Raw genomic sequence first — 15,971 nt, forward strand, 5'->3', positions numbered from 1 at the left:
TTATTCCCCTTTCCCCTTATTTTGTCTTATCTTCTCTCAACAACACTTACTGCCATCTGACAGACTGAAAGTTTATATATAAATACATGTGTGTGTGTTTTAATCTTTCTCCTGCCACTAGAATCTAAATTTCAGAGTCCAAGGATTTCATTTGTTCATTTATTTGTCCCTAGCACAAAGAACAAGATCTGGCAGATGGTGCGTGTTCAGTAAGATTTGTTGAATAAATGATGAATGGAAGACTCCTCATTCCAGGGCCCAAGTGCCCAGGGACCATCACAGCAATTCCATGGCTAGGGATCCCAATGCACTATGTCCTGAAAGAGTCTCTGATGTGAATAGGAAACACAATCAGTGGATATTGTGCAAATCCTAAGAAGAAAAGACAGCACAGAGATTCCAAGAAGCACACGGTAGACTGAAAGGCTGTGCAGTTACTGCAAACTCAGCCCTGATTTGTGGTTGAACTAGGCTCCATTCTAATTCAATTCAATTCAGAAGGAATAGAAGGGTCTTCTGTGGGGCAAAGGAAGCAAGTTGGAATTCTCCCTTCCACAAAGAAAAAGATATGTGTTTTTGCATCATGGTGTAGTGGAAAGAACTACCTGTACAGATCAGAAAACTGGTGTGCTGATCTCAGCTCTGACGTGACTTGGGTCTGTAACTCAGCAAAATCACTTCAAGCTTTCAGGGCTCTACAGCTTCATCTGTATGACCAGAGGGTGTGACTAGATCAGCATTTCCTAAAGCACGATCCTTGGAACAACTGGCACTCTAGACCTGCACTCACAGGTAGTCGCTAGACACATTTAGCTATTGAGCACTTGAAATGTGGCCAGGGTCACATTTTAAAATGTAAAAACTAAAACAACATACAAGGAAAATTTAAAGTGTCTCACTAATAATTTTTATGTTGATTAATGTTGGAATAATAATCATTTTGTAGATTGGGTTAAATACATTATTAAATTTGGGATAGAAGGGGAGGCTGGGCATGTTGGCGGAAAGGGGTATATGGGGACTGTCAGTACTTTCTATTCAATTTTGCAGAAAATTGAACCTAGAACCAAAAAATGAAGCCTATTTATAAATAAATAAAATTTATATAAAAAGTTAGGTTTATGTGTTTCTTTTTACTTTTTAAATGTGGCTACTAAAACATTGAAAATTACATATGTAGTTACAGATACATTGGCAGAATATTTCAACTTGACATATATTTCTATTGCTGTTCTATAATCTGAAAGAAGAAAAAATGTTTCTCTAACCAAACACTGTACATCATATCCCCCACACTTCACCACCCCTCTCCCTTGTCATCACGCTCATTATTAAGGTGTGAATATCGACATGGATATAGGGTGTGGAAAGGTAGACAATGGAGATTTGGAGGGGCGATGGGATGGGAGAGGGGTGGATGATGAGAGATTACTTAATGTGTATAATACATGTTATTTGGGTGATAGATGCCCTAGAAGCCTTGACTTCACCACTATGCAATCTATGCATGTCACAAAATTACACTCATACCCCATAAATTTATGCAAAAAAATACCCAAAGTGTGTTTAATACACAGTATGGAGAAACATGTTTGATTGGCATTTTCTAGATGCATTTGATAATGGAATCTATTTTCCACTGACCATCTATTCATACCCTTCAGTTCTGAGGAAGATATTCTGGAAATGTCAGATCTAGATTCTCTGTAAAGTCTTTTTGGAGTCCAATAATTTGTGACATTAGGATTCTAAGGATGTGGAAGGAGGCCATGAGTGAGAGTCTAACATGCCTGTTCAGATAGGGAGAGTTTTAAGGAGAAATCATGTTCTTCACCAACACCTCACAGGAGAGGTAGCAGCTAACTGAATGCTGAAAGGGAAGAAAATTGGGAGACCAGAGCCTGGAATCAAGGGATTGGGGAGGAGAGCCAAGCTCAGGCCCAGGGGGTCTCCTAAGAGAAGTAAACCTGGCTGTCTACTGTGTGGGATGCTGATGCTTGAGAAACCAGCACCACAGGAAATGTCAAAGTCCTGGATAGAAGTTGGAAATGGAAAACATGAAGTTCCAGCAGCAGCAGCAGTATGAGCAACTAGAGGGCTGCAGAAATCCCACCGTTGAAAGAACACCTTCCATGTCAGTGGGTCAAACCCAGCCAGGGAGGCTAGGCTGCTCCACACTTCCACCCTCTCACCCCCAGGGCTCCAGAGAGCAGATGAGGAGAAACCCGTAAGGATTTATCTAGCCAGATAAAGCACTGAAGCCACAGCCTGTGGCCTCTGACTGAGATTTCTACGTGAGTGATAAGAAACCTATTTCTGTGCCTGACATTTCTGCCTGTTTCCAGACAGGGTGTCCCAACTCAAGTGCTATGTGGCTTAGGATTTCTGGGGTTCCATTATGAATTGAAGTTTCTCTGGGATGAACCTCAAAAATTTTCCTACCGTATTGCTTCCTAACTTCTCCTTGGTCCTCTGAAACTGCCAAAGTCTTGCTTTGTAGAATTACTTTCTGTAAGCTCCAAGTGTGTATTTATTTTGAATTAACATTGTTTACAGCTTTATTGAAGAATAATTTATATACAATAAACTTCACCAATTTAAAGTGTGAATGGATTTTAGTAAATGAAAATAGTCATGCCACCACCACCACAATCACATTTTGGAACACTGCCATAACCCCGAAATTGTCCTCAGGCCCCTTTGCATTCAACTCCTGTCCATATCCCCAGCCCCAGGAAAAAAACAATCTATTTATTGTCCCTTTAGTTTTGTCTTTTTAGGATTTTCATTAAATATTTTGAGACAGCCAGGTGGGAAGGGATCCCCAGCGAGACTCCAACCGGCCTGCTCCCCGGGAGGAGTGCGCACTGGGGTGGAGCCTTGGGAAGTTCGTGCCATTTGCAGGGGGAGGAGCCTGGCCTTTCTTCTTCCTGGGTGGAACCCAGGATTCAATCTGTGAGGCGGAAGCCTTTACTAGCAGGACTCTCACTCTGCTGAGGGTCCCTGTTTGCCCTTTTTTTCCTTTTCACCCAATAAATTCCATTTTTCTCACCCTTCAAAGTGTCTGTGGGCCTAATATTTCATGGCCGTGTGACAATGACCCGGCTCTTAGCTGAACTAAGGAGAAAGCCCTACAACGATTTCAGGTAAATGGAATCATACAGTACTATACATGGTATTTTGTTTTTGGCTTCTTTCACTTAGCCTGGTGCCTTTAAAATTCATCCACATTGTTGCATCAGTACTCTATAGAGGAGGAAAAATAATTTTTCCTCTACCCTTCATGAGTTCTTAATTGGAACAGACCCTTGTAACAAAAAACAGATTAATAAGAGAAAAACAAACAGAAGATTAATCACATGTATACCTTATGCATATGTGGAAGATACTCAGGGAAAAGTGAATAAAATCGCCAGAGTAGATCTCAAAAGCTTGCTTACACTTGAGACTACAGTCATGTACCATGTCCCCTGAAATAAAGAAAGAAGGGTGTGGGAAATGCCTAGTTATGGGGAGCTGGCCAGGAAAAGCCCCATAAAAGAGGTTTAGATTTGTTGTACAGATTTAAGCCTATGCCTTCTCCATTGGCAAGAGTGTCTAGTGATCTACCATCCTTTCCTCCTGGTACAGAGAGGGAGACAATCTTACAAATGGAGAGTTCCTTTATAGATGTACAGTTCTCTTACAAAAGGGTAACCTCTACTCTCATTTTCAGAGCTTCTCCTGTGTCTGCTGTTTCCCAGAAGAATCACCTCAAATAATCCTTATGCCAAAAAGGCATATTTTGAGGTGGTATATTCTGGTCTCCTACAGTCATATTTTGGGGGTATTGTGCCCTGTAGCCCCATCAACTCCATTCCTTTTAGTTGTTAATATTTAACTGTATGTCACCATTTTCTTTTTATCTATATATCAGTTGATGGCCATTCAGATTGTTTCCAGTTCGGTGTTATTATGGAATGATATTATGAACATTCATGTATGTCTTTCAGTGGGCATATTTTCTCATTTCTCTTGGGTAATACCTAAGAGTGGAATTACTGGGTGGTAAGTGTATGTTTAACATTTTAAGAAGCTTCTTTTTTTGAAACATCTGTATTGTTTTCCATTGCCAACAGCAGCGTATGAGATTTCTAGTTGCTCTATAGCCTCACCAACACTTATTATTGCCAGTATTTTTAACCTTAGCTATTCTAGTGTGGGTGTAGTAGTCTCCCATTGTGGTTTTAAGCTGCAGTTCTCTAATTACTAATGATGCTAAGCATTTTTTCATGTGATTTTTTGACAGTTCATGTATTTTCTTTTGTACATTGTCTATTCAAATATTTTTCTCATTATATTATTGGATTGTTTTCTTAAGTTGTAAGAGAAATTAATGTTATCTGGATACAAATCCTTTGTTAGATATATATTTTACAAATATTTTCTCTTAATGGCTTAGCTTTTCATTTTCTGAATTGTGTCTTTTGACAAGCTAATGTTTTAACTCTTTATGAAGCCCAATTTATCAATTTCTCTTTTACAGTTCATGCTTTTTGTAATCTATTACATAAGAAACTTGCCCTAATCCAAGGTTACGAAGATTTTTTACTATATGTTATTCTACAAGGTTTATAGTATTGGCTCTGAGATTTAGGTCTACTATCTGTTTTGAGTGAAATTTGTGTATGCTGTGAGGAAAAGGTCAAGGTACCTTTCTTAATATAGAGATCCAGTTATTCCAGTATAATTTATTGATGGCTGTTCTTTTCTTACCTTGGCACTTTATCAAAACTCAATTGACTATGTTAGTGTAGGTCTATTTCTGGACTCTCAACTCTGCTGCATTAATCCACATACCTGTCCTTATGCCACTACCACACTGTCCTGATTTTCTAGCTTTTCTAGTAAGTCCTAAAATCAGATAGTATAATTCCATTAACTTTGTTCTTTTTAAAAATTATTTTGGGTATTCTAGTTCCTTTGCAGATGCTGCATTTTAAATAATGCTTTAATGATTGGGAAATATAGCATATCTAATGCTATACCCATTTTATTTATTTATTTATTTATTTATTATTCTTTTTTGAGACAAAGTCTCACTCTGTTGCCCAGGCTGGAGTACAGTGGCACCATCTTGGCTCACCGCAGCCTCCGCCTCCTGGATTTAAGCAATTCTCCTACCTCAGCCTCCCGAGTAGCTGGGATTATAGGCATGCACCACCATGCTTGGCTAATTTTTGTACTTTTAGTAGAGATGGGGTTTTACTATGTTGGCCCAGGCTGGTCTTGAACTCCTGACCTCAGATGATCAGCCTGCCTCGGCCTCCCAAAGTGCAGGGATTACAGGCGTGGGCCACCACACCCAGCCATGCCCATTTTATAGACAAGGAAGCCACAGACTTATAGACAAATATCTGACTTCACATCACAAGTCTGAGTTTCTGTCTTTTTGTGGTCACGTCTCATTTTCCTACTGGACTGCCAGTAAGGATCCTATGACAGCAGAAACTATGTAGGTTTTCTTCATTTCTGAATCCCAGGTAAAGTAGCTTTTATAGTAGGTTTTCAACAAATACTTCTTGAACAAAAGAAGGAATCAGGCCCAAGAGAAATTCAATGACTTGTGTCTGGTACTAAGGTCAGTAGCAGAACTGAATCCAGAACTTGAGTTTCCAAACCCTTCATTTAGTACTTTTTCTATCATGCAATGTGAGTGGAGGAGATAGAGAAGAAATGCAAAGAAGAAAAAACAAAGCAAATGATGTTGGTGTAGATAAGAGCATTATTGCTCTTGAGCAAAAAGAGATAAATGCTTTTGTTTTGATACATCTCAGCCTATAGCCTGCAGCTGCCAGCCACTAAACACTTAGATGTTTATGTTTTGCTTGAAATACTTTTTAACATGCAGAGGGATATCCAGATGATTCACAGATCCCAGACCACAGCCTAAACAGGAGGCAACATTTCCTTCCTGAGCATGGTTCTAGGAAAATAAAGAACAGGTGCATGAGGCCAGAATGAGTCTCTGGGGCTCACAGCAGACAGACCCCAGCTGAACTCTTCTGGACTGACAATGCTTCCAATGAGGAAAGATCTTCAGGGAGCAATGTTTGGCAATGATTTTCTCCCTACAATCTAATTATAAAGTAATTTCAATCAAATATATACAAACATATATATATATGTATATATCTTGTGCTATAGTTCTTCTTTTTTTAAACCTGGAAAACCAGGTGCCAGAAAAAATAATAACATGGTGTTAATCTGAGAAGGAAAGTAACTGGAAAAGAGGATAAGGAACGTACAACAATCAGACAGTGGAGGTGGCTCCGACTCCACAACCTCTAATTCATGTGACATGTAATCTTCTTAAACAATGATTATAGATACTAACTGTGTATTTGAAGGGGATGGAATTGTCATTAAGTGCTATGCAATATCCTGTCAACCAAATTATCCCTTCAAGTAAACACATGTCGCTTCTGTTGAAATTAGTAGGTGTCACAGGTAACCGGGAGGCAAGTTTGGTTCTGGGACCTTACAAGGCACTGTGAAGACTTTGATTTACAAGCGATTATTAAGGAAGATTTCCACCAGAAGTAGTCATCCATAGGGGAGAAATTAAGTATCTTTATTTCAATAGAGTCAAGAAACATTCGCTGATGGTAGACTTTGTTCAGAGCAAGATGCTAAGTGTTGCTGCGACAATCCAAGAAGAAACACGGACAGCCCTGCCCCAACTTGCTCCCAAATCTGCAGGTGAAAGGCAGACCATCTCTTGTGTCTGCCTCATTCCCTCAGTTCTCAGCTTAAATGTCACTTTCCCTGGATGACATTCGATTTGCCCAGTAAGATGCATCATATTTGTAATTACTTATTTAAGGCTTGTTTTCCTCTTTACCTCCAAGAAGAAAGGGACCACGCCCATCTTATGTTGGCAGGCTGTGGATGTATTGAGAAGAACACAGGTTCTAGAGCCAGCAGCCTGTGTTCATATTTCAGCTTCACCACTTATCTCAGTGTGATCTTGGGCAAATCACATAACTTCTCTAAGCTTTGGTATCCTCATCTGCCAGACAGAAATAATAATTCTCTAGTACTTATCTCATAGCACTGCTCTGAGCTATGATTAAATGAGGTAAAGCCACTAAGTGGCCTGGCATGTAGTAAGCCCCCAATAACAATGAAATAAAATGTCAGCAGGTAAATGAAGTTCATCCCTTTAGTGAATAAAAAAAGACAATGGTTGCCATTCTCTGGTTATTATAATGATGATACAACAACAATAATTCTTATTGAATGCTTACTATGGGCCAGGCACTGTGATAAATGCTTTACATATAGTCAGTGAATTTAGGACATGTGGATATCAAGCCATCGATGACAACCCGGCCTTTTAAACTCTTCTCTCTGGGCATATCAGCATTTATTAGGGAAGCAGGACCATCAGAAGAGCCAGCGTTGGTGGCATACGAATGTCTATGTTAGTCAATGTCTTGGAAGGAACTGAATGACATGCTCAAAGGGTTAATTGAGGAGGATGAAATGAAAGAACTGTGTCAAGGATTTGGGCACGGTTAAGGAAAACAATAAGCATCAAGGAATACCTAGGGACTAGCAGCATTGGGGCTGTTACTTCCCCTAAGCTTGAATGGATAAGAAAGAGAAATGGTGTTTCCAGGGTGCAGTGAGACCTATAGTCAAGGGAGGGGAGCTGCCCTGCAGATGCGGTAGTGGGAGATAGAGGATCCCAGCCATGCCAAAACCATGGTGAGGCAGGGAGCATCCAGAGAATGCTCAGAGCACTCTCCTCCTGCTTGCTTCATCTCCTGTTGCTACCTCTCCATGGCCAAACTGTGCTAGAAGCCAGACAGTGATGGAGCCAAGGTGATGCAGCCCATAATTATCTCCTCCTGAAGCAGAGAATAAAACAGAGAAGGGCTGAGAATGAATCTATTTAGAAGAGCAAACAGAATAACCTGCACAAAACCACTGACCATCACATCTAGTCAAACTTGAGTAAATTCATGTTGACTACATGAAGAACATTACAGGGAAGTGAGGAATCTCAACAGTTAAGCCAAGCAAGACTGGCAGAGCTTAAAAAGTTAAAAAGAGGTTGGGGATCTGGTTCTCAGTCACTTTCTGGGCTACCTTATAGCAATTTGAGGCTCCGTCATCAGTTTCTGCAAGGTTTCAAAGATCCAGGAGAAGCTTAGTGTTGTGTCAAGATGCTGATGGACCCATCACAGAAGTTTAATCCAACCTCCATCCCAGAGTCTTCACAAATGCTCACCAAAGAAGATTCCCAGGACGATTCAGGGGCCTCTCAAATCTGCTCCGAGACGTTGATAAAAAACCTTAATAACTTGACTGTCAATGCTAGTAACGAATCCCCTTCCCCTCTACCGGAATGTTCACTCCATGAACAGTCTACAAGAGCAACAATCCTCAGGGAAATCACAGATCACTTGCTTTACAGGAGGAGAGGAGTAAGAACATTGCTGTCTGTGCAGAGAGAGAGGATGGCAAGATTCAGATACATGTTACTCGGCGGAGTTCATACGCATGAAAGAATACTAACAAACACTGGGCTTAAGGGAGTTAAGAAGGAATCAAGACCATTCAGATGTCCCTGCAGTTTCTGCTTGTTTAACAGATGGGATCCTTCTGAGAAAGCTAGAATAGGGAATTTTGACACCAAGTCACTTCAGCCATAAACCTTATTCTTGTACCTTTTTTTCTTGCTGGTAATTTTATATAGCAGATTGAGAAAGCTACTCTATGCTACTATAGACTATACACCAATAATTTTGATAATGAGTTCTAGGATGTATTTTTCTTCTTGTATCTTTTTCTTCCCGCTATGATACTAGTAATTTATAAGGGATCTGTGTAATTTGAATGTATTTGAATAACTTTAGCTCTACTATTTGATTTGACCCAAAGAAGCCAAGACGACATAAGTATTCCCATGTGTCTTAGAAGCCCAAAGTCAATGAGATGAAACCCAACATCAAGAAATTGAAGCAAAGTTACTTGTGGATAAAGAAAGCATTAGGTAGTTTGGCTATAGCATAATAATTAGATTTTCTGGCTTTCAAAATTTTGGATTGCAATCACAGCAAACTTTGTTATTTTTACAGTTTTCAGTACAAAAAGGAGTTTATATAGAAACAATAAAGTTGGCATTTGAGTACCTTTAAAAAACAAAGTTAAAAAGAAAGACAAGCTTTTATTTCCTGCTACAACTACTGAAGATGCAAAAAAGGTAAGGGGCATTAGTTAGCAACCAGTGTCTATTATTCCTCTTTCTGCTGTCATTGTTGAAAGATGAAAGTTCATGCAAGCAGGCTCCATTCTTGGAAATGACCTAATTATCATATTTAGTTGAATGTAAAAACCCTAGTTTTGCTGATGAATCTGAAACATCACAGCCAATCACTTTGCCTTCCCATTTTCCTGTCTAACATCAACTGATTAAGATTGGGAGTATCTTCTGTTTGTTAAATGAAGCACAATTCTTCTGGATGATATCTTTATATTTTATTTTTTTGTTGTGATAAAATATATAATACCTAAAATGTACCTTTTTAACCATTTTTAAGTTTACAATTCAGTGGCATTAAGTACTTTCACATTGTTCTGCAACCATCACCACTATCTAGCTTCAGAACTTTGTCAACATCACGAAAAGAAACTCCCTATCTATTAAACAATATGTCCCATTTCCCTTCCCCCCAGACCCTGACAATCACCATTCTACTTTCTGCTTCTGTGACTTTGCCTATTGTAAGTACCTCACATGAATGGAATCATATAGTATTTGTCCTTTTGTGACTGGCTTATTTCACTTAGCACAATGTCATCAAGGTTCACGCATGTCATAGCGTGTATCTGAATTACCTTCCTTTTTTAAGACGGAATAATATTCCACATTATATGTACATACCATATTTCATTTATCCATTCATCTGTCAATGGACACTTGGCATGCTTCCACCCCTTGGCTAGTCTGAATAGTGCTGTTCTGAACATGGCTTTGCAAATATCTGTTCTAGCCCTCATTTTCAATTCCTTTGGGCATCTACCCAGATGTGGGATTGCTGGATCATATGGTAATTATATGTTTTAGTTTTTGAGAACATGCCATACCATTTTCCATAGCAGCTGCAGCATTCCCACAGCAATGCACAAAGGTTCCAATTTCTCTACATCCTCACTAATGTTGCAGAACTTTATCCTTAGTTCAGCTAAAACCAGGCTCTTTCACACGACCAGGAAAGATTATGCTTGCGGACATATACAAGAGTAAGGAAAACGGAATTTATTGGGCAAAAAGGAAAAAGGCAAAATAATTCTTAGCAAAGAGATAGAGAGTCCTGCTAGCAGATTTACTGCCTCACAGATTGAATCCCAGGTCACCACACAGGAACAGGAGAGGCCAGGCTCCTCCCCACTGCAAACGCCATGAACTTCCCGAGGCTCCACCCCGTCCTCCCAGTGTGCAGGTGGGCATTATTCAGACAGAATCAGTCAGGAAATGGCAGGCTTCATCCAGAACCAGCAGTCTGGTTTTTCAGCCTTCAGGCTGCTTTAGGCTCAAGGGCGGGGTTTTGCCAGGGGACTTTTGGCTGCCTCCTGTCTCTATCACTAAGACATATTTACTGTTTCTATTTTATTTTATTTTATTTTTTTGAAGACAGTCTTACTCTGTTGCCCAGGTTGGAGTGCAGTAGCACAATTATGGCTTACTGCAGCCTCAGCCTTCTGGGCTCAAGCAATTCTCCCACCTCAGCCTCCCAAGTAGCTGGGACTACAAGTGTGCACCACCACACTCAGCTAATTTAAAATTTTTTTTCTAGAGACAGGGTCTCACTATGTTGCTCAGACTGGTTTTGAACCCCTGGGCTCGTGAGCCCCCTGCCTCTGCCTCCCAGAGTGCTGAGATTATAGGTGTGACCCAGCATGTCTGAACTTTAAAAAAAAAAAATAATAATAGTCATCATAATGGGTATAAGGTGGTATTTCCTTATGGCTTTGATTTGCATTTCCCTAGTAATTAGTGATGTTGAGCATGTTTAAATGTACTTATTGGTCATTTGCATATCTTCTTTGGATAAATGTTTGTTTAGATCTTTTGTCCATTTTTAAATTAGGTTATTTGTTTTGTTGTTGTTGAGGTGTAAGAGTTCTTTATATATTCTGGGTATTAATCTCCTATAATATTTATAATTTGCAAATATTTTTTCTTATTCTGTGGATGGCCTTCCTACTCTGTGGATAATGCCTTTTATGCACAGAAGTTTTTAATTTTAATGGAGTCCAATCTATGTATTTTTTCTGGAAGATTTATCTTATTTTATTTTAAGACAGAGACCTCAGCTCACTGCAACCTCCGCCTCCCAGGTTCCAGCGATTTTCCTGCCTCAGCCTCCCGAGTAGCTGGGATTACAGGCATGCACCACCACGCCCAGCTAATTTTTGTATTTTTAGTAGAGACGGGGTTTCACCATGTTGGCCAGGCTGGTCTTGAACTCCTGATCTCAAGTGATCTGCCTGCCTCAGCCTTCCAAAGTGCTGGGATTACAGGCGTGAGCCACCATGCCCGGCCAAAGATATCTTTTAATGTAGGCTTTGCACGGCTAAAATTTTTGAAGAGCAAGGCTCAGATTGGATGTGGTTTTGGTTGTGGTGGATTTTTATTCTATTCAATTTACAGCAGAGCAAAAAGAATAAAGGCTTAGGTTTCATAACTCACAAAAGTACACTAACTGATTCATATACTTTGGATGATTCCATCATATGTCCAGCACTGAAATTTTTCCTCACGGCAATTGAGGGATACAGGTCTCCCTGCCTCCTCTCCAGTCTATCGGATGCTCTAGCACCTTGCCGGGAGGCACCAGAAGGGAGTCAGATGAAAGTTACTCTTTCACTTGTAGGTCACAGTGTATTAGTCTGTTCTTGCATTTCTATAAAGAAATACCTGAGGCTGGGTAATTTATAAAGAAAAGAGGTTTAATTGGCTCATGTCTCCTCAGGCTGTACAGGAAGCATGGATGCATCTGTTTCTGGGGAGGCCTCAGGGAGCTTTTATTCATGGTGGAAGGGAAAGCAGGAGTAGACATCTTACATGGAAGGGGCGAGAGACAGGGAGAGAGAGAGAAAAGAGAGATAGAGACGGGGGGTGTGTCAGACACTTTTAAACAACCAGATCTCATGAAAACTCACTATTGGGATGACAGCAGGAAGCAGGATGGTGTTAAACCATGAGTAACCACCCCCATGATGCAATCACCTTCCACCAGGCCCCGCCTCCAGCATTGGGAATTACATTTCAGCATGAGATTTGGGCAGGGACACAAATCCAAACCATATCACACAGTAACCCAACTCATTTTCTTAAGCAAAGACAAACTTAAAAATGCGGAAAACATTTAAATTCTGCTCAGAATTAATTAGCTCCTATAACTGAAAGAGAGAGCGGTATCCTGGCTTCAGGTATGGGTGGCTCCAGGTTTGCAAACAATGTCCCAGCTCTGCTCTTCTTGGGTAGGCACCATTTTTAGTTAGTACTTCTCTTTTTTTTTTTTTTTTTTTTTTTTTTTTTTTTTTTTTTGAGACAGAGTCTCTCTCTGTCACCTAGGCTGGGGTGCAGTGGCGTGATCGCAGCTCACTGCAAGCTCTGCCTCCCAGGTTCATGCCATTCTCCTGCCTCAGCCTCCCGAGTAGCTGGGACTACAGGCGTGTGCCACCATGCCTGGCTAATTTTTTGTGTTTTTTAGTAGAGACGGGGTTTCACCGTGTTAGCTAGGATGGTCTCGATCTCCTGACTTCGTGATCCACCCACCTTGGCCTCCCAAAGTGCTGGGATTACAGGCGTGAGCCACCGTGCCTGGACAGTACTTCTCTTTATGATAACAAAATGATGCCTGTTGGCTCTTAAATTATTTCTTACCTTCTCAGCAGCTCCAAGCAGAAAATAAGTTCTCTTTTCCTTATAGTTCTAAGAAAGTCCTTGTGTGATCTTTTATCTTAAAACTGACTACATTGTTGGCCCCACGGATGAGTAAACATCGGTGGGTCAGCTGAAGTGCTTTCTTTGTTGGGGAGACACGTTCTCTGATGAACAACTATGGTCAATATTGACACCTGTTACACTATGAATGTATTTCTTCCCATCATTAACTTGCTTCAGCTCTTACATGGAGGAACTACTCATACTGATGGTACACTATTCAGGGCTGCATGAAGATGCACCTGCTCCCAAGATGCGAGGGACCAGTGGGCTAAGAGTAGCAGAAAGAAAATCCATAGAAATATTCTGTTTTGGAAACCAACATTTAGGCGTACATCACTGCCTCATGTAGTATTTCAAAGTAAATAGAATCAGTTCACTAATCACCCAATTCTGCTTGTTTTTAAAAAATATAAACACCAGCTAGACTGAAGACTTGAATAGGACTGAGTGTATGTGCATATAACATAAGGAGAAAAGCTGTGAGTATAAGAAAAATGCCTATCTTATTTTCTGACACCTGTCCAAACAAGCAGAGGAAGGTGAAGACAGAAGACCATTTCGGCATATTAAATATGAGAAAGAAATAAAAATACTCTGGGGCCTGTGAGCCAATGATCTATCCTCTGACATAACTGTTATTTCTATAAAGTACAATTTTGAAGCTCCTTGACAGCTGAAAGCTGAAAAATTACTTGTTTATCTTTTTCACTCCTCCTTAAATGCCAAGTTTACATTTTACTCTTCGTACCACTATGTTACTTTCTACCTATTCTGCAGGCAGTCAATTTAAAATATGATGTATTTGGCTGGGTGCAGCGGCTCACATGTAATCCCAGCACTTTGGGAGGCTAAGGTGGGCGGATCACCCAAGGTCAGGATTAGAGACTAGCCTGGCCAACAGGGTGAAACCCCATTTCTACGAAAAATACAAAAATTAGCTGGGCATGGTGGCAGGCACCTGTAATCCCGACCACTTGGGAGGCTGAGGCTGGAGAATCACTTGAACCCAGGAGACAGAGGTTGTAGTGAGCCAAGATCGTACCACTGCACTCCAGCTTGGGTGACAGAGCAAGATCATGTCTCAAAATAATAATAATGATCATAATAATAATAATAATAATAATAATAATAATGAAAAGATTTATTTGCCTCCTTATGAAAGAAAATTTTAAAATAAAATAAAATGTAACATATTCCCACCCCAGGACCTTTGTACTTCTTGTTCCCGCCACCTGGAACACTCTTTCCCTAGAGAGCTATATAGCTCACTCCTCCACTTCATTCAGGTCTCTGTTCAATTGCCACCTCATTATAGGGGCTTTTCCAATCACCCTATCTAAAATAGTCTCCTCCAACCCCATCACTCTCTCTCTACCTTTTCTTACAACACTCATTCCTACCTGATATTTTATACATTAACTTATTTTTATCTATTGTCCCCAATAGACTGTAAGTACTACAAGGGCAAAGACATTGCTTTGTATCCAGGCACTGCTTTATCTCCAGCACACAGAACACTGCCTTGTACATAGTAAGTGTTCAATGTATAGTATACAGTGAATATATCTCAATCTTTTTTTCATTGCTACAGACAAGACAGCATTGTTCCCATGCAAGGGCACACTCCCACAGGGATAAACACATCATGGCAAAGCTTAAAATTAATTTTCTGGCAGTACAACCAATGGTGGATTTTGTTTTAGTTGGAAATGGAGGGTGGAACTCAAAAGCATTTTACAATTATGTCAATGATAAAGATCACTTATTTAAAGATCCCAAAGCTCTTATAAGGGAAAAAATAGAATTATGTCTTACAAGACAACACAGCAAATCAAATTTAAAACTTTTAAATATATATTTTTTATATATATATACACTTTTTTTTTTTTTTGAGATGGAGTCTCGCTGTGTCGCGCAGGCTAGAATGCAATGATGCGATCTTGGCTCACTACAGCCTCCGCCTCCCAGGTTCAAGTGATTCTCCTGCCTCAGCCTCCTGAGTAGCTGGGACTACAGGCGCCTGCCACCACGCCTGGCTAACTTTTGTATTTTCAGTAGAGACGGGGTTTCACCATGTTGGCCAGGCTGGTCTTGAACTCCTGACCTCAGGTGATCCACCCACCTCGGGCCTCCCAAAGTGCTGGAATTACAGGTGTGAGCCACCGCCCCAGGCTCGCATTTTTTAATTTATTCATTCAGTGCCCATCACATGGATCCTGTCAACCTTCAGTGGACCATGGGCATACACTTTGGGAAACGCTGCCATAAAACAAATACCTGATTAAGTATTCATTTTAGTTCCCAGTATGTGCCTGATACAGTTCACTGCTTATGAAAGGAATATAAAAATATGAACAGGCCCTTGAGGAGCTTATAACCGAGTAGATACTCAATAAATATTTAGAGAGATCAAATTTTAGAGATCAAAGCAATGTATATGTCTAGTATCATTAGAAAGAATGAAAACACTGGCCAGGTGTGGTGACTCATGTCTGTATTCCTAGCACTTTGGGAGGCTGAGGCGGGTGGATTGCTTGAGCTCAGTAGTTTGAGACCAGCCTAGGCAACATGGTAAAACTCTGTTAAAAAAAAAAGAAAGAACAAAAGGAAGGAAGGAAGGAAAGAAGGAGAGAGGGAGAGAGGGAGGGAAGGAAGGAGGGAGGGAGGGAGGGAAGGAGAGGGGAGGGGAGAGGAGGGAGGGAGGGGTAGGGGAGGGCAGGAAGGGATGGAGGGAGAAAAGGAAGGAAGGAAGGAAGGAAGGAAGGAAGGAAGGAAAACACCTTTGTCCAGTGTTGAGAATAAATGCAATACTTCCAACTCTGTGGTCTCAAGATTTGTTTTGCTGTATCTAATGCGGATGACCTTTATCAGCAAGACACCCATTAACACATAGAAGATAAGTTGCAGTGTGAATAGTGCCTTGAGACTGTGGCAATAAAACTGGAGCCACGCCTGAGCTTGCAGT

General features: G+C 40.5%; 1 protein-coding gene across 1 annotated transcript; it reads left to right on the top strand.

Annotated features, from left to right (window-relative positions):
- Positions 1-8,219: 8,219 nt before the first annotated feature.
- Positions 8,220-8,702, top strand: LOC736227 (developmental pluripotency-associated protein 3-like). The gene has a single exon (XM_054664600.1). The coding sequence runs from the start codon at positions 8,220-8,222 to the stop codon at positions 8,700-8,702; it is 483 nt and encodes a 160-aa protein (XP_054520575.1).
- The last annotated feature ends 7,269 nt before the right edge of the window (positions 8,703-15,971 follow it).

Source organism: Pan troglodytes, chromosome 10, assembly GCF_028858775.2.
Source record: "Pan troglodytes isolate AG18354 chromosome 10, NHGRI_mPanTro3-v2.0_pri, whole genome shotgun sequence".
Classification (NCBI taxonomy): Eukaryota; Metazoa; Chordata; class Mammalia; order Primates; family Hominidae; genus Pan; species Pan troglodytes.